The 18,289-nt window shown below is 43.3% G+C and overlaps 1 protein-coding gene across 1 annotated transcript in view; it reads right to left on the minus strand.

The window, feature by feature from the left end:
* Positions 1–17,905, minus strand: part of LOC121576513 (26S proteasome non-ATPase regulatory subunit 1) — an 80,007-nt gene extending 62,102 nt beyond the window's left edge. Inside the window, exons 1-16 of the mRNA XM_041889712.2 lie at positions 17,728–17,905; positions 16,911–16,954; positions 16,570–16,643; positions 16,064–16,233; positions 12,219–12,427; positions 11,815–11,958; positions 11,066–11,292; positions 10,837–10,873; positions 10,597–10,725; positions 10,393–10,481; positions 9,756–9,834; positions 9,474–9,647; positions 8,778–8,889; positions 7,376–7,572; positions 3,594–3,689; positions 2,605–2,669 (exon numbers count right to left, since the gene is read on the minus strand). Of these exons, the coding sequence (XP_041745646.1) occupies positions 2,605–2,669; positions 3,594–3,689; positions 7,376–7,572; positions 8,778–8,889; positions 9,474–9,647; positions 9,756–9,834; positions 10,393–10,481; positions 10,597–10,725; positions 10,837–10,873; positions 11,066–11,292; positions 11,815–11,958; positions 12,219–12,427; positions 16,064–16,233; positions 16,570–16,643; positions 16,911–16,954; positions 17,728–17,743 (1,862 nt within the window). The 5' untranslated portion in view covers positions 17,744–17,905. The remainder of the gene's footprint in view (positions 1–2,604; positions 2,670–3,593; positions 3,690–7,375; positions 7,573–8,777; positions 8,890–9,473; positions 9,648–9,755; positions 9,835–10,392; positions 10,482–10,596; positions 10,726–10,836; positions 10,874–11,065; positions 11,293–11,814; positions 11,959–12,218; positions 12,428–16,063; positions 16,234–16,569; positions 16,644–16,910; positions 16,955–17,727) is intronic.
* Positions 17,906–18,289: the final 384 nt, after the last annotated feature.

Consider the following 18,289-nt stretch of genomic DNA (forward strand, 5'->3'; position numbering starts at 1 on the left):
TTGGTTTTTCAAATGACAATAGATACCCAGCACTTAACAGGGTTGGGCTCAATTCAGATTTTGGAATTGAATCCCATTCAACTCATGACTTGGAATTTGAATTGGCCACAACCCACAGGATGTAGAATTTGAGTGACCGGAAGTAGAATCTAATTCAAATCAGTCATAGAACATGCGTTTCATTGAATGACAGGTCACACTTCTAGATACCAAATAATATCACTTTTCTGCGGAAACAACGTTCCATATTAACCTTAGTGCTTAGAATAGCCAATTATATTTTCTTCACAAACAACGCAGTTATATAAGACCCTACCTTATATATACATATATATATAGGTGCAAAGATTTTGTGGACATGTACTTTTTGGATATAATGTAAACCCATTGATTCTTGGAGATTACTACTCAGACTGTGTAGCCTGATGAGCTTAGAACTACTGATCATCATCATTATAAACCTTTTATTTCTGTTTACATACCTTAACAACCCATTTAAAACTTATGGGACAATTGCTCTCACTATCAGACCATTTCATTTGTTTGGCTTCTTTTTGAAGGCCTCAGGGTCAACTTGCGGGTTAAACTAATGCATTCTGGGAAATTTCGTATCTTCCCTATATTGAACAGAATTTAAAAAGGCCCAGTGCACTCAAAAACAAGATTTTCCTGTGTTTCATATATATTTCCATACTAGGAGGTTGGAATAACACTGAAATTGTGAAAATGATGATATGCCCTTTAGTGTAAGTGCTGTTTGAAAAGACTGCCTGGAATTTCAAGGCCAAACATTCCCTCGTTGTGGAAAGTAACTACGTTCTGAGGACAGAGGAAGTGTCAAAAATCCTGCTATTCGATCTGTGGCTGCCATCTGGCTAATGCACAGACACACGCACAGCAGCACGTCTATCACACTACCGAGCCATGGAGTTTTGGCCTGCCTGGTGACATCACCAGGCGTTAATTAGTTAATAGACAAATAAGAAAGAGAGTTCCAAACCGCTCTGCCAATAACAGATCGTTTTCTGTTTTCCCCTCCCCACTCAGACCACTCCCAGACAGTCCTAGCAAAATTCTTGCTTGAGAAATTGCTCTTTGCTAAGAAGCTAATTTTGAACATTTTTATTTAAAACAAATCACAGTAAGGTACTCAAAAAGGTGCAATATGAAGAAATTGCTCCGCCTTTTCCTGGTTGCTAAAATTCTAATAGTTCGCTTAATTTCAGTTTATGTGACAAAACAAGCAAAGTGTAATATAGAGAATCATTGTACCATCTAAACAGCTGTGAAATACCTAACCCAAAATAATGTATTTTCAGCTGTTTGAAGCTGGTGTACAAAACTGAAAATAAAAAATGAAACTGAACGGGAAGCATAGAAATAGTGCACATAGAACAAGCTACTTAGACTTGCTTTCAGCGAGAATGACAGATCTAAAACACACATTTCTATGTGAATTTGGTTGGGTCGCATTTGAGATGGTTTGGGATGAGTCGGACCGCAGAGTGAAGGAAAAGCAGCCAACAAGTGCTGAGCATATGTAGGAACTCCTTCAAGACTGTTGGAAAAGCATTCCAGGTGAAGCTGGTTGAGAGAATGCCAAGAATGTGCAAAGCTATCATCAATCATCAATCTCAAATATATTTTGATTTGTTTAACAGTTTTTTGGTTACTACATGATTCCATGTGTTATTTCATAGTTTTGATGTCTTCACTATTATTCTACAATGTAGAAAATAGTAAAAATAAAGAAAAACCCTTGAATGAGTAGTTGTGTACAAACTTTTGACTGGTACTGTACATACATATATGATAGATATAAATAATGACATGGATGATGTTTTATGAACAAGATGTATATTTGTATAGACTACACCTAATATAGAAGAGGAATTTGAATTTCACTGAATTCTATTCTATTTCCTTTCATTCAAATTGCAATTCTGCATCCTGTTTACCACTTCAATTCAAATTCAAGAATTTGAATTTATGAGGCATTCTCAACTCAATTCTGAATTGAGCCCAAACCTGGCACTTACATAAACAATTCCGCGTAAATGGCATATTATTATTATTATTATTATAAGAAAACGCAGATCAGCCCAGAGCTCTATCTGGGCTAAAAGTTAACCCTACTGCATGCCCTAGGTTACTTAAAACCGAAAACAGTGTTCAGACAACATCGATTCTTTAGCCATGCAGGGTGAAAATTCCACAGGCTATGTTGTGGGACTTGTGAAAACCCAATTCTTGGAATGTGGAAACGTGGGTTAACCTCAGGGCCAAAGATGGGTAACGGCCACAGTGGCAATCAGGAGTGGAAAAGCCACATCTATTTATCTGAGGTCTAGGCGGAAGAAATCTATCTCACTGTTTGTTTTAGTTGTTTTAACGATCGGGATGAATAAACTACATAAGGCTACATAAACTGACATTCTCCAAACGCATTTGGAAATTATGCCCAGGCTATGAGAGGAATGCCGTCTGTGTATACATGTAGGGGCTGATTGATCAGTTAGCTTGGCTAGGAGACTAGCAGTGGACCAAGACGCTGAAAGTAGGGGGACCTCTGCTGGCCGGAAAGGGGATAGCATAGGGCCTTACCTGAACATGATGAATCCAATGGACTCTACCGCTGCCCTTCTGACATCATCGTTCACGTCGCTTACCTGACAGGTAGACAACAATGTATTAATAGCAGAAAGAACATAGTAGGGTGAGGAGATAACATCCAATAATAATACTTTTCCTGCCCAAACACCAAAATGCAAAACTCCCAATCAGCCAAGATATCAAAGATTTGGGGAAAGCCTATACATTTTCATTTTAGTCATTTAGCAGACACTCTTATCCAGAGCGACTTACAGTTAGTGAATACATATATTTTTTTATACTGGCCCCCCGTGGGAATTGAACCCACAACCCTGGTGTTGCAAACGCCATGCTCTATCAACTGAGCTACATCCCTGCCGGCCATTCCCTCCCCTACCCTGGACGACGCTGGGCCAATTGTGCGCCGCCCATGAGTCTCACGGTCGCGGCCGGCTGCGACAGAGCCTGGATTCGAACCAGGATCTCTAGTGGCACAGTTAGCACTGCGATGCAGTGCCTTAGACCACTGCGCCACTCAGGAGTCTACTATACTTCGGTTCATAAACAGCTCTTATATCACAGCATCTTTAGCTTGTGCAGGATGCCATCTGTAGGAATACCAACTCAACCATCTTCCCCAGCAACAATAACATTAATGAATTCTCCCGAGTGGCGCAGTGGTCTAAGGCCACTAGAGATCCTGGTTTGAATTTTTATGAAAAATAAAAAAATTATGTATGCACTCACTAACTGTAAGTCGCTCTGGATAAGAGTGTCTGCTAAATGACACAAAAAAATTATATATATATATTATGGCTTCCTGTACAACCAAAGACTTTCATTATGGCGATTAACATACCAACACATTTTAATTTACTGTGAGGTATACTATTGTCTGTCATAACCGTCCTCGCAATTCCAATACATAATACCTTGGCTATCCCTACTCTGATTCTTGGTTGTCGGTGTTTTGCGTGAGGAAGGAGAAGGAGAATACTTACAGCCACGTGCAACAGCCGTCTGATGGCCTTGTTGTTCCCGGAGCCGCAGTAGGCCATGCCCACTGTGTACATTCCAGAGCGGCGCAGGATGGGGTCCTAGAACAGACACAGTGACAGAACACAGAGCCTTAGCCAAGAGACAAGAGTCTGCAGCAGTAGGTAGTCATGGCAACAATGTGTGGTCAACAAGGTATACCACTTATTTGACATCTAGAACATTTAAGTATGGGTACTGCATGTACAATTCATACTACTGTTCAGGACACTGTTCACTGTCGCAGTAAAATTGAAACGGAGATGACTACAGGCTGGAAAAAAGCAAAATCACACACAATAGGCAACAAGGTTAACAGTCATGGGTGCATAGCCAAGGAAAAAAGGAATGAAGGTCAATATATCGGTATTAGGCGAGTTTCCGCGCCCTACAATGAAAAGTGGTAAAAAGTAATATACCCATCACCGCCAGGCATAGTGGAACCCATCACCGCCAGGCATAGTGGAACCCATCACCGCCAGGCATAGTGGAACCCATCACCGCCAGGCATAGTGGAACCCATCCCTTCCAGGCATAGTGGAACCCATCCCTTCCAGGCATAGTGGAACCCATCACCGCATCAGGCATAGTGGAACCCATCACCGCCAGGCATAGTGGAACCCATCACCGCCAGGCATAGTGGAACCCATCACCGCCAGGCATAGTGGAACCAATCACCGCCAGGCATAGTGGAACCCATCACCGCCAGGCATAGTGGAACCCATCACCGCATCAGGCATAGTGGAACCCATCACCGCCAGGCATAGTGGAACCCATCACCGCCAGGCATAGTGGAACCCATCACCGCCAGGCATAGTGGAACCCATCACCGCCAGGCATAGTGGAACCCATCACCGCCAGGCATAGTGGAACCCATCACCGCATCAGGCATAGTGGAACCCATCACCGCCAGGCATAGTGGAACCCATCACCGCATCAGGCATAGTGGAACCCATCACCGCCAGGCATAGTGGAACCCATCACCGCCAGGCATAGTGGAACCCATCACCGCCAGGCATAGTGGAACCCATCACCGCCAGGCATAGTGGAACCCATCACCGCCAGGCATAGTGGAACCCATCACCGCCAGGCATAGTGGAACCCATCACCGCCAGGCATAGTGGAACCCATCACCGCCAGGCATAGTGGAACCCATCACCGCCAGGCATAGTGGAACCCATCACCGCCAGGCATAGTGGAAGTAGTGTGTGTTAGGGCTGTCCCCAACTAAAAATATATCTTGGTCGACCGAGAGTAGTCCTGTTCTTTCGACCAATCAATTGGTCGAAATGTTTAAACTTATTTTTTCCATATTATATAGGACAGACACACCCTATGTGTTTGAATAAAACCCAACTACATATGAACTGAGCTTGTGTTCATAAGCACACTGTTTGATTAAATAATTAAAAAGACACACAAATTACTCACGAAAGAGCCCGATCGTCACGCTGTGTTAATAAAAATGACAGCGAGTGCCTGGGTGACTGGCTGGCGCACGTCGTCTCCCTCTCCTCCCTACTGCAGCCAAAAGGCACCACAGCACAGCAAGTGATTATTGTGCTGAAGCTGCAACAACCTTTCAGCCATTTAGTTTTCTTGTTTCTGACTGAAAAGTTGTTACCGAAATCCCTAATTTGTTTAGGAAAAAACATTCCCTCAACCCTTTGCTCTCTTTACGTGAAACATACAAGCAATCGCACGCGACACAATAGGGCCTGACCTATAGCCTATCATAATCACGTCAATAAATTGGTTATAACAAATCCGAACACGGTAATGTCGACTGCAAAATGGATGCGGGGGGGGACGGACGTGAAAAAGAAACTTGAAAACGGGGCGAATGTTTACTGGTTGCTCAGGAGGGAAAGGGGAGGTCAGATCTGTGGAAGACATTTGACTTAGTTGTGGAAACTACTGGAGATCAAGAAAAAGGAGGGTATAGGAGCAAGCTTTGCGTGAGTATTGTGTGTGTGTGTGACAAACAGGTGCTGCTAGGTTACAATATTTTTCTGCCTGTTTGGAACAGTGTAAACACTAAATAAAGTATAAGTAACACCAGCCTGTATTACAGCAAAGCAAAGATTAAAAACAGCCATATCTGTGAAATTGCTTGATCCGACATTTCGCCGTTGCATGAGGCTTGGTGCTCACGGAATCAGTAGGCTATTAAACAAACACTCAAACAGGCAACAGAAGCAGGATCTGTCTTATTTCTGTAGACATACAGTTTATGGATGGTTTATAAAGCCAGGTACATTTAACAGTTAGGCTATTGATTATAGACCTAATTAAAAGTTGGGGTTCGCTCTCTCCTCAATTTTCTTAGACAATTAGGCAGAGACCCATTCGCACGGGACTAGTATTACCAGAGAACGTTGGTTATGTAATTAAAGCGAACCCGCCGTAGAAATCCTAAATGCCCCCCAGCCTTCAGATGTGAGCTAAACAGCGTCCTTGCACTTGAGATACGTTTTAAGGCTATGGATGCAAAAGTGAGCTTATCATTTTCAAACGTTTAGGTCAGTCGTATGCTGCGTTGCGATCTATTAACAGCAAGGGTTACATTAACTAAGCGCAATATTTTTTACTGATGTATTTGCCAATATTCAATCCATACACACAAAACATATGAAAGTGAATACATTAAGGCCCTTCACATATAGGCTACGGGCAGCACTTCTTTCAATTTATCCAATCAGTTATTGTTTTCTTGCTCAAACCATGAGCAACACCTGTCAAACTCTCAAAACACAGGGATGTTGATTCGAACGGGACTAGTATTATCAGAGGTCCTTGGAGTTCGCCAAAAAACAGTAGGTTATTCTGGCTGGAATTGTTACTCTCCTGCCATGTAGAAATTACTGACATGGCAGATTCGGAAGGGACTAAAATGACAGATGTGGTGTTGTGCTTGTACACATAATTACATTACCTGACCTCCCCCAGTAAAACTAATCCCGTCCGAATAGGGCTTCAGGCATTGTTCTCAATCCCAATATGCTGGTTAATTTTGCTAATATGCACATAGCAACATAGGGAAAGGTGCCAATTCTATGGCACACTGAAGATTGTGTTTCAGAACCACAGACAGCGACCATATTCAACGCGGGACAAATAGCATTTCTTATACAGTATATTAGATGTATTAGTGTTGCACCATTATTTTTTACATAATATAACCATATACAATTTCAGAATCACGTCTTAGAGTGATGACTGCCTCCACAATGGATTAGTCCACTTACACAGGCGTGAATCAGACGGGCGTCTTGTGCACCATGAAAAAAAAACTACAAATAATTGCGACTGCTGGACTAAAGAAATCCCGGTCGACCAACAGCCTATCAACCAAACAATCGACTAAATGGGGTCAGCCCTTGTGCGCGTGAATGCATTCCAAGTCTAAATGGGGTCAGCCCTTGTGCGTGTGAATGCATTCCAAGTCTAAAATGGGGTCAGCCCTTGTGCGCGTGAATGCATTCCAAGTCTAAATGGGGTCAGCCCTTGTGCGCGTGAATGCATTCCAAGTCTAAATGGGGTCAGCCCTTGTGCGTGTGAATGCATTCCAAGTCTAAATGGGGTCAGCCCTTGTGCGTGTGAATGCATTCCAAGTCTAAATGGGGTCAGCCCTTGTGCGTGTGAATGCATTCCAAGTCTAAATGGGGTCAGCCCTTGTGCGCGTGAATGCATTCCAAGTCTAAATGGGGTCAGCCCTTGTGCGTGTGAATCCAAGTCTGACTGTTACCTTGTCCCTACAGAGGCTCTCGATGAGCGTGTCTGCCTCCTCCATGCGTCCGTACATGACCATGGCGATGCCCACGGCCAGGCCGCGCAGGATCTTCTCGTGCTGCGTCTCCTGGGCGTAGCCCACCATGTCCTCGATGGCCTGGGCCGACTTGGAGCCCAGCATGACCAGCCCCAGGGCCAGCCCCGCCGCCTCGCCTGGGAACAGAGGGGAAAACATGAGCGCCGCATGATGGCACCAAAGAAAAGTCCTTTCTAATCTGAACAACTGGCAATAGGAGCACAGTGTTGATTTTCTAACAAGTTGCTAGTATCTCCGATCTCTTATAAATTGCACATGCAATGCAGTTTTTGTTGTAAGCATAATGTATATCAACAGATGTAAATATTTCAAGATGCTTTTCTGAATCCCCTACCAATGGGGAATTGACATCCCATGTTACACTCTAAGGGCTACAGAGACATACTGAACAAAAAAATTAATGCAACATGTAAAGTGTTTGTCCCATGTTTCAAGAGCTGAAATAAAAGATCCCAGAAATGTTCCATATGCAAAGAAAGCTTATTTTTCTCAAATTGTATTCACACATTTGTTTACATCCCTGTTAGTGAGCATTTATCCTTTGCTAAGATTATCCATCCACCTGACAGGTGTGGCATATCAAGAAGCTGATTAAACAGCATGATCATTACACAGGTGCACCTTGTGCTGGGGGACAATAAAAAGCCACTCTAAAATGTGCAGTTGTGTCACACAACACAATGTCTCAAGTTGAGGGAGTGCGCAATTGGCATGCTGACTGCAAGAATGTCCATCAGAGCTGTTGCCAGATAACTTAATGCTCAAATCTCTACCATAAGCCGCCTCCAACGTCGTTTTAGAGAAGTTGGTAGTACATCCAACTGGCCTCACAACTGCAGACCACGTGTGACCACATTCATCAGCCCCCATCACCTCATGTTTCAGCATGATAATACACAGCCCCATGTCACAAGGATCTGTTCACAATTCCTGGAAGCTGAAAATGTCCCAGTTCTTCCATGGCCTGCATACTCACCAGAGATGTCACCCATTGAGCATGTTTGGGATGCTCTGGATCGACATGTACAAAAGCATGTTCCAGTTCCCACCAATATCCAGCAACTGAGTGGGACACCATTTCACAATCAACAGCCTGATGATCAACGCTACGCGAAGGAGATGTCGCACTGCATGAGGCAAATGGTGGTCACACCAGATACTGACTGGTTTTCTGATCCACGCCCCTACATTTTTTAATTAGGTATCTGTGACCAACAGATGCATATCTGTATTCCCAATAATGTGAAATCCATAGATTAGGGCCGAATTAATTAATTTCAATTTACTGATTTCCTTATATGAACTGCAACAGGTCGTGTACCTGTGACTGCGTCGTCCTGGTACAGGTTAGACTTGAGCAGGTCGTACACATCCTGCCTGGCCGTACCCAAGGCAGCCAATCCCAGGCCCAGACCTCCCCCGTGACGGACAATCTGTGGGAGGAAACAAAGCAAACCAAACAAAATGGCCATCACAGACACGAATAAAACTTTGTATTCAACTCAAATGTGACATGATGTCCCTTTGATGGGCTTCGTGGAATTATCTACGTATTGCTTAATGCTTCAGTTCGACTGGCGCTGAACGAGTGTGTTCCCATAGTCCCTTAACAGACCTTCAGTTGAAAAACAAGAAAAAAGTGGCAATAGTGCTGTTTGTCCATTTTGAGACGCCGTAGCCAGTATACACTTCCTCAAAATAGTCAGAATTAATCTAAGATAATTCAAGAAACCTGTCATTAATTTGGATGTTTTTGCCGAAGAGATCTTAGTCGCGCAATTATACATTAATATATTTAATTCATTATTTCTCAATTTAAAAATGTGCATGAAAACGAGTCCTCAAAGTTTTTATAATATATGCACAAACTCTTCCGAATTGCTTCGGCTGGGAAATATGCGGATGCCTTTACACACACATCCAATCAAATCTAAAGTGACCAAAGGGGTAGGGGGGCTATGGGTTGATTTGGAATTGAGCAAGGGGAAATGTGACGTGTCTGCATGTTGCCACTCACGTCGTTGCTGGCGTTCTTGAGCTGGCTGAGCAGGTAGTCGATGATGTCCCCCCCGTGGTTGGCGTGGATCAGCCCGAGGGCGTACAGGCCGCCTCCCTCTTGGTAGGCCGATCCAGGGGAGGTGTCTTTGGGCAAATAGGTGGCCATCAACTGCAGCGCCTCTTTCTCGTGGCCCTGAAAATATGTTGTTGTTATTATTATTATTTTTATATATAAAATCCGAAAACCAAAAGATGTCTCAGATATCCATTTATGTTTTTAATTGTTTCAGCAAAAGTTTACCTTGTGAATGACGCCAAGACTGGCTGTGGCTGTGAACTTGGCCCAGTTGGTGGCTCTTGCAAGCCACTCCAAGTTCTCTCTGTTGAAATAATGAATAAAATCACATCACACAGCCAAACACAGCATTGACCCTTTATATCCTCACACCAGGCTTCGGTCAAATACTATTTCAATTATTTTCACAAACATTTCAAAGTAAGTATTCAAATAATATTTTTTTTGGGGGAAATACAAGTAGTTGAATATTGGAATGCATTTGGAAATATACTTTTCCTTTAATACAGAGTACTTTCAAATTCAAATAAGTACTCCCATGCATTTGAACCCAGGTCCTAGGAGTATTTGAAATAATGCATTTGGAAATAAGTATTTTTCAAATAGCATCCTATTTATAGGAGTTATTTGAAATACTTCCAATAGAAGTGGTTGATTTCGGCCACGTTATTTCAAAAATATTCAGAAGCCAGGTCTGCCACACACCAATAGAATGTACCCCATTACCACCATCACAAGTAAAGATACATTACTTTTTTCTATATAAAATGTGAATTCCTGGAGAGTATGTTATCAAGTGTGAAGGTGATATTCTCAATGTGTTTATGCTATAGCTGGTGACGGTATAGCATAGTGGCTCTACCTGAGGAACTGGTCACTTGTAGTCCCCGTATGCATGAAGGAGTTGGCTATGACCGTGGCTGTGTGGCACACTGAATTTCGGACCGCATCCTGGTAGACAAAGCAACAAAAAATTGAGTGAAAGCCTTTTTATATTGCAGTACATGTCAGGCCTATTTAACATCCAATATGTAGCCTGTTTAATACTCATACTGGCATCCTTTACCTTTGTGTTCTTGAGAATCATTAGGTCTGTGTTGTTGTTCCGGATGAGGAACTGCAGATGAAATTCGATGGCCATTTCTCCGCTGAGAATTTTGATCATCTTTGCGTTCTGATCCTTAGGCTCGTCCTTCTAGGCAAGCAGAGGAAAGGAAGATCCATTATTTTGGGTGACAAGAACAACTATTTAAAATTGCCAACAGCTCTGCACAGCCACAGAGAAGCACCAAGTAGAGGTACTCACAATGTCTGCGGCCTTGTCGTCCGTCTCCATAGCATCACTGAGACAAAGGAGAAAACATATTGGCTAAATCAACTTTGTATCACAATAAATTACCTGTGATGTGTCAAGATATTCTACCTACAGCGATCTTACTACATTTCCTTCCCATTTTCCCTTAATATATCTTTCCCCAACCCTTTTTCCTCTCCTCAACCTACCTCTCCCACCCTGTCACTGCACCCTCACCCACCTGTCTTTGTCTGGGATGGGCACGGTGCCCGTGTTGGTGGATCCGGGCACGGCGGGGATGGGTGTGCCCACGGTGCGCAGGTTCTGAATGACGGAGGAGAGGAACTGCTGGCTGGCGCTCTCGTACAGGTCGAAGCAGATCTGGTAGGCCATCAGCAGGTTGTCTTCCTTCACCAGCTTCTCCAGGATGTCGCTCACCGCCTGTGGGTCGTCCAGGAAGATCAAGCACTGTGGAGGACAAAGAGAAGGAAAAGAGACCAAGTTGGAGTGTGATGTATGCTGGTCAAATGGTTACTTCCTTGTATTAGTAAGGTGGATTTATTTTATATTGTACACATTTGCAGCTAAACGCTGAATTGCAGTAACCAAAGAGATTCAGGTGGGGGTGAATGAAGAGCAACAGACTCTAGTCAGCCTCAAAGGGACTGCCTCTGCTGGCAACACGTGTGGGTTTGGGCACATCTACCACCGCAGACGGAAACATTGTTACAATTAAGGTGAACAATATTTTGTGGGTCTTTTCATTTCATCATGCAGAGTTTCTCACCTACCACCTAACAATAATGTGTGCACGTGACTATTTTATTTTCAAAGTAATTTGCTATTGAATGACTATGTAATTCCGCTGGGTCAGGATGGTCCTGTTTCAGATGGTGAAATCAGAGAACCAACGCACCACCAAACTGCAGGCAGCTGAATGGATATTTTTTAAATCAGAGCCCAAGTTGAAGTGTCCTTTCTCCCTGTTACCTGGCAAACGTTGATGAAGTCAGGTTTCTCCAGATTCATGTAGAGCTTGACCAGCACTCGGAGGACCTCGTTGCGGAACTTCTTGTTCTGCATCAGCGACATGCAGACCTTCAGGCTGTAGGCCAGTAGGCCACTAACATCGTTCTGTACAAGACAAGAAGAAAGAAGAGGGTTAGGATTTCAACATGAAATGTTGTAAGTTGTTACTGAAAAAAATAAACGTTTGAAACCACAACAAAAACATTCCAATAAAATGTATACTAAACCAAAAGTCATGGATCTCTGGATTTTCATTAAGCTAATAATTTTTTAAATGTATTACATTAAGTAGAAGTGGCGCCAAATTTAAAAATCTGTGGAACCAAAACAGAAAGTGTTCAAAAGACGACCCGGGAACCACTGACCGATTCAAGGATAGTCTTCTCAAAGATGTCCAGGCGGCGTGTCTCCAGGGCGATGCCGATGGCCTGCTTGTACTTGTGGTCGCCCAGGCAACGCAGGAACATCTTGTTGACAATGCCCTCTAGCCGGGGGTCGATGCTCTTCTTCTCCTCGTCCTCAGGAAGCTCGGCGTTCTCCACCCGCTGCTTGGTGTAGTGGTCAATGCATTTGGCTACGGGGGAAGAGACCAGAAGTCATCAAAGAACTACTGTAAAGTGCCTTCGGAAAGTTTTCAGACCCCTTGACTTTTTCCAAATGTTGTTAGGTAACAGCCTTATTCTAAAATTGATTAAATTGTTTTTTCCCCCCTCATCAATCTACACTCAATACCCCATAATGACAAAGCAAAAACAGATTTTTTGAATTTTTTGCGAATTAATAAAGAATATACAACTGAAATATCACATTTACATACAGTACCAATCAAAGGTTTGGACACCTACTCATTCAAGGGTTTTTATTTTTAGCATTTTCTACATTGTAGAATAATAATGAAGACATCAAAACTATGAAATAGCACATATGGAATCATATAGTAACCAAAAAAAGTGTTAAACAAATCAAAATATTTTATATTTGAGATTCTTCACATAGCCACCCTTTGCTTTGATGACAGCTTTGCTTTAGGTGCCTTTTGGCATACTCCAAGCGGGCTGTCATGTGCTTTTTACTGAGGAGTGGCTTCCGTCTGGTCACTCTACCATAAAGGCCTGATTGGTGGAGTGCTGCAGAGATGGTTGTCCTTCTGGAAGGTTTCCCCATCTCCACAGAGTAACTCTGGAGCTCTGTCAGAGTGACCATCAGGTTCTTGATCACCTCCCTGACCAAGGCCCTTCTCCCCCAGTTTGGCCAGCTCTAGGAAGAGTCTTAGTGGTTCCAAACTTCTTCCATTTAAGAATGATGGAGGACACTGTGTTCTTGGGGACCTTCAAATACTGCCAAAATGTTTTGGTACCCTTCCCCAGATCTGTGCCTCGACACAATCCTGTCTCGGAGCTCTACGGACAACTCCTTCGACCTCATGGCTTGGTTTTTGCTCTGACATGCACTGTCAACTGTGGGACCTTATATAGACAGGTGTGTGCCTTTACAAATCATGTCCAATCAATTGAACTTACCACAGGGGGACTCCAATCAAATTGTAGAAACATCTCAAGGATGATCAATGGAAACAGGATGCACCTGAGCTCAAATGTGCAACATTTTCTAAAAACCTGTTTTCGCTTTGTCGTTATGGGGTATTGTGTGTAGATTGCTGAGGATTTTTATTTATTTAAATCGATTTTAGAAAAAGGCTGTAACTTAACAAAATGTGGAAAAAGACTTCCAAAGGCACTGTATATCACTGTGGAATAATCAATTGCCATGATTTGTGGTATCAGTGTGTTGATATCTAAATTAGCAACAGTGGGAATACATAAATTGAACATTGTTGAGGTGACTATGTGTAATGTAACAAAAGGGAAGCCTAAGGATCAGCATTAGAAGCCCTTGAGGTCATAATTACGATTCTGGTCTGACCAATCGGAATCCACGCTTCAAGATTGTTTTGATCACGCGGACTGGGATATGATAAGGGTAGCTTCCGAAAATAATTTAGACGAATATACTGAAACGGTGACAGTTTATCAGGTCGTGTATAGGTGATGTTGGGCCCACTGTGACTATTAAAACCTACCCTAACCAGAAACCGTGGATAGATGGCAGCATTCGCGCAAATCTAAAAGCGCGAACCACCGTATTCAACCATGGCAAGGTGACTGGGGATATGGCAGAATACAAAGAGTGTAGCTACTCACTCCGCAAGGCAATTAAACTGGCAAAACATCAGTATATAGACAAAGTGGAGTCGCAATTCAACGGCTCAGACACGAGACGTATGTGGCAGGGAGTACAGACAATCACGGACTACAAAAGGAAAACCAGCCACGTCACCAACACCGACATCTCGCTTCCAGACAAGCTAAACACCTTCTTTGCCCGCTTTGAGGATCACACAGTGCCACTGACAAGGCCCACTACCAAGGAGTGTGGCCTCTCCTTTTCCATGGCCAACGTGATTAAGACATTTAAGCATGTTAACCCCCCCCAGATGGCATCCCTAGCCGCGTCCTCAGAGAATGCGCAGACCAGCTGGCTGGTGTGTTTATGGACATATTCAATCTCTCCCTTTCCCAGTCTGCTGTTCCCACACGCTTCAAGATGGCCACCATTGTTCCTGTACCCAAGAAAGCAAAGGTAACTGAACTAAATGACTATTGCCCTGTAGCACTCACCTCTGTCATCATGAAATGCTTTGAGAGGCTAGTCAAGGATCATATCACCTCTACCTTACCTGTCACCCTAGACCCACTTCAATTTGCTTACCGCCCCAATAGATCCACAGATGATGCAATCGCCATTGCACTGCACACTGCCCTATCCCATCTGGACAAGAGGAATACCTATGTAAGATTGCTGTTCATTGACTATAGCTCAGCATTCAACACCATAGTACCCTCCAAGCTCATCATTAAGCTCGAGGCCCTGGGTCTGAACCCCGCCCTGTGCAACTGGGTCCTGGACTTCTTGACGGGCCGCCCCCAGGTGGTGAAGGTAGGAAGCAACATCTCCACTTCGCTGATCCTCAACACTGGGGCCCCACAAGGGTGCGTGCTCAGCCCCCTCCTGTACTCCCTGTTCACCCATGACTACGTGGCCAAGCACGCCTCCAACTCAATCATCAAGTTTCCAGACGACACAACAATAGTAGGCTTGATTACCAACAATGACGAGACCGCCTACAAGGAGGTGGTGAGGGCTCTGGGAGTGTGGTGCCAGGAAAATAACCTCTCACTCAACGTCAACAAAACAAAGGAGACAGCAGAGGGTGCACCCCCCTATCCACATCGACAGGACCGCAGTGGAGAAGGTGGAAAGCTTCAAGTTCCTTGGCATACACATCACTGACAAACTGAAATGGTCCACCAACGCAGACAGTGTGGTGAAGAAGGCACAACAGAGCCTCTTCAACCTCAGGAGGCTGAAGAAATTCGGCTTGGCACCTAAAACCCTCACAAACTTTTACATATGCACAATTGAGAGCATCTTGTCGGGCTGTATCACCGCCTGGTACGGCAACTGCACCGCCCGCAACAGCAGGGCTCTACAGAGGGTGGTGCGGTCTGCCGAACGCATTACCGGGGGCAAACTACCCGCCCTCCAAGACACATACAGCACCCGATGTCACAGGAAGGCCAAAAAGATCATTAAGGACATCAACCACCCGAGCCACTGCCTGTTCACCCCGCTATCATCCAGAAGGTCGAGGTCAGTACAGGTGCATCAAAGCTGGGACCGAGAGAATGAAAAACAGCTTCTATCTCAAGGCCATCAGACTGTTAAATAGCCATCACTAGCACATTAGAGGCTGCTGCTGCCTTTTGAAATCACTGGCCACTTTAAGAAATGGAACACTAGTCACTTTAATAATGTTTACATATCTTGCACTACTCATCTCATATGTATATAGTACTGTATTCTATTCTATAATATTCTACTGTATCCTAGTCCATGCCACTCTGTCATTGCTTGTCCATATATGTATATTTTCTTAAATTCCATTCCTTACTAGTTTTGTGTGTATTGGGTATATGTTGTGAAATTGTTAGATATTACTTGTTAGATATTACTGCACTGTCGGAGCTAGAAGCACAAGCATTTCGCTACACCTGCTATAACATATGCTAAACATGTGTATGTGACAAATGACATTTGATTTGATTGTGTACTTGGGGATACAAAAACATGCAGTTGTGACATCACTCACCGATAATGGTCTCCACATATTCAGAGTCGTCTGTGACACTGAAAAGGTCTCCTGCACCCAGAGCGTAGTTCAACGACTCATCAAACGCCCCGAGGTGGTAAAACACTTTGGAAGCCACCAATGCAGCAAATGCCCTGCTCCGAAATGTCTCATCTTCATACAGGACCTCACTGTGAGGAGAGAACAACGTTTATAAATAAAGCCATTTAACAAAACTTTCCCTTAAGTAATTGTTTTATTCTAATTATAGTTGCACTATGCAGAAATCGCTCCGCCATTTCCTGGTTGGTAAAACTCTAGTTTGCCTAATTTCAGTTTATGTGGCAAAATAAGATAGTGTAGTGAATCAACATACCACCGAAAACGCTGTGAAAAATATTTTCCATAAACAAAAATATTGTTATTTCAGCTGTTTGAAGCTGGTGTAAAAAAAAAGAAAGTAAAATTGCCACTTTAAACTGACCATGCAAATATGTTTAGCTTTATTTCCTTATTTTAAAACGTACATTTTGTCAACAGATCCCGATATCTCAGCCCAGAAGTCATTGACAATGGAGTTCAGCTTGTGCAGAGCAAACTCCTACAAGCAGAAAAAAAAAAAAAAAAATGTTAGACACACTTTACGCAAACAATAGTTGAGGATAATCATTGCCAAGTCAACATGAATGTTAGTGGTCACCAAACCTGGTCCAGGAGATACAGTGTCCAGCACTTAACACAACTGCTTCCACTAACTAGCTACTTATGGGCTTTAATGTTATTGTACAAAGCTTTTCGTCTTCTCTAGGTCCAGGGTTGGTGACCACTGGTGTATTCTCACTGGATAACAAGCTTAAGTTTATGATACCTTGAGCCGGGGCTCCTCCTCATCCAGCAGTGAGATGATTCCAGCTGAAATCAATGAATGTGTAGTCAGTTTCAACATCATGGATAAAACATGATACGTGTGTGTACCCTGATGCACTTCAGTGTATGTAACGTAGCTAGCTAGGTTAGACAGAAAACGTTAACGTTCGCCCTCTCATTTGTGACTGTCACAGCCAAGTTTCATGTGAAGCCTAAACAGGTCAAACTCGAAAGGGGATATCTAGTCAGTTGTACAACTGAATGCATTCAACTGAAATGTGTCTTCCACATTTAACCCAACCCCTCTGAATCAGAGAGGTGCGGGGGGGACTGCCTTAATCAACACATTTCAGTTGAATGCATTCCGTTGTACAGGTGACTATAGATCCCCCTTTCCCTTCCGAGTTTGACCAAGGGCAGATGTTTACCTTGTCGGCTCGGGGATTCGATCCAGCTACATTACCTTATAAAGTAGCTAGTTTGCCTGGGCACAAATGTGCTGCAGCTTACTGCCTAGCTATGTTAGCTAACCAACTAGCTAACTAACGTCATTGTCCAACGACTAACGTTAATGGCGACTGTAGACATGAAACAATATGATAGGAACAAAATTATCTAGCCAGTTAGGTAACTAGCTAACGTTAGTTAACTTACAGTATCTAGCTAGCTAAACGTTTGTAAACTGGGTAGATAGCTAGTTAGCTAGCCAGTTAGCTATGTGACTCAGCTAAATCAATGGATGCTAGCTTGCTACCGTTAGCCAGCTAGCCATCTTTCCCGTTTTCCAAAACGCTGACATTTGCTACGTTACTGCTTACCGGCAGACGTTATCATGGTTTTCTTTATTATCCCCCTCTCAACTCCACGAACCCAGGTTACCGTTTCAGTTAGCGACAATTAAATTATGGAACATCAAAACCTTGAAAGGACAGTAAAATTGTCCGTTGTCCACAACAGTGCGACACTTGTTTGTTGAAAATGATTTTTGTTCGACAACGAAAGCCCCGTTTCCAAAAACCCATAGTAGGTATACCTAGATAGTGCCTGATGAAATTACAGCTCATCCCATCCTGATTCTTGGACAGGGGTAAGAAAAATGATGACTAAAATCATTGTAAAAGGCTGTACATTTTTATTCTTAGCTAGAACATTTAAAACATCATTTCGGTATATTTTTATCCACAAACCGGCTTCTATTCAGCCAGTCTCGAATGAATCAGTTATTTTACCTGTCCTACACACGTTGTTCTTCTGCCCCCTAGCGCCACTTACAGAAAAATATTGTAGTTTTGAAACTGCAGTCGACTGTGGTATAACCCCGGTGGCTTATCATTGTTGATCGACAATAATACTTTTTTCAGCTCTTCCACACTTACTTTA

This window comes from Coregonus clupeaformis, chromosome 11, assembly GCF_020615455.1.
Source record: "Coregonus clupeaformis isolate EN_2021a chromosome 11, ASM2061545v1, whole genome shotgun sequence".
NCBI lineage: Eukaryota > Metazoa > Chordata > Actinopteri > Salmoniformes > Salmonidae > Coregonus > Coregonus clupeaformis.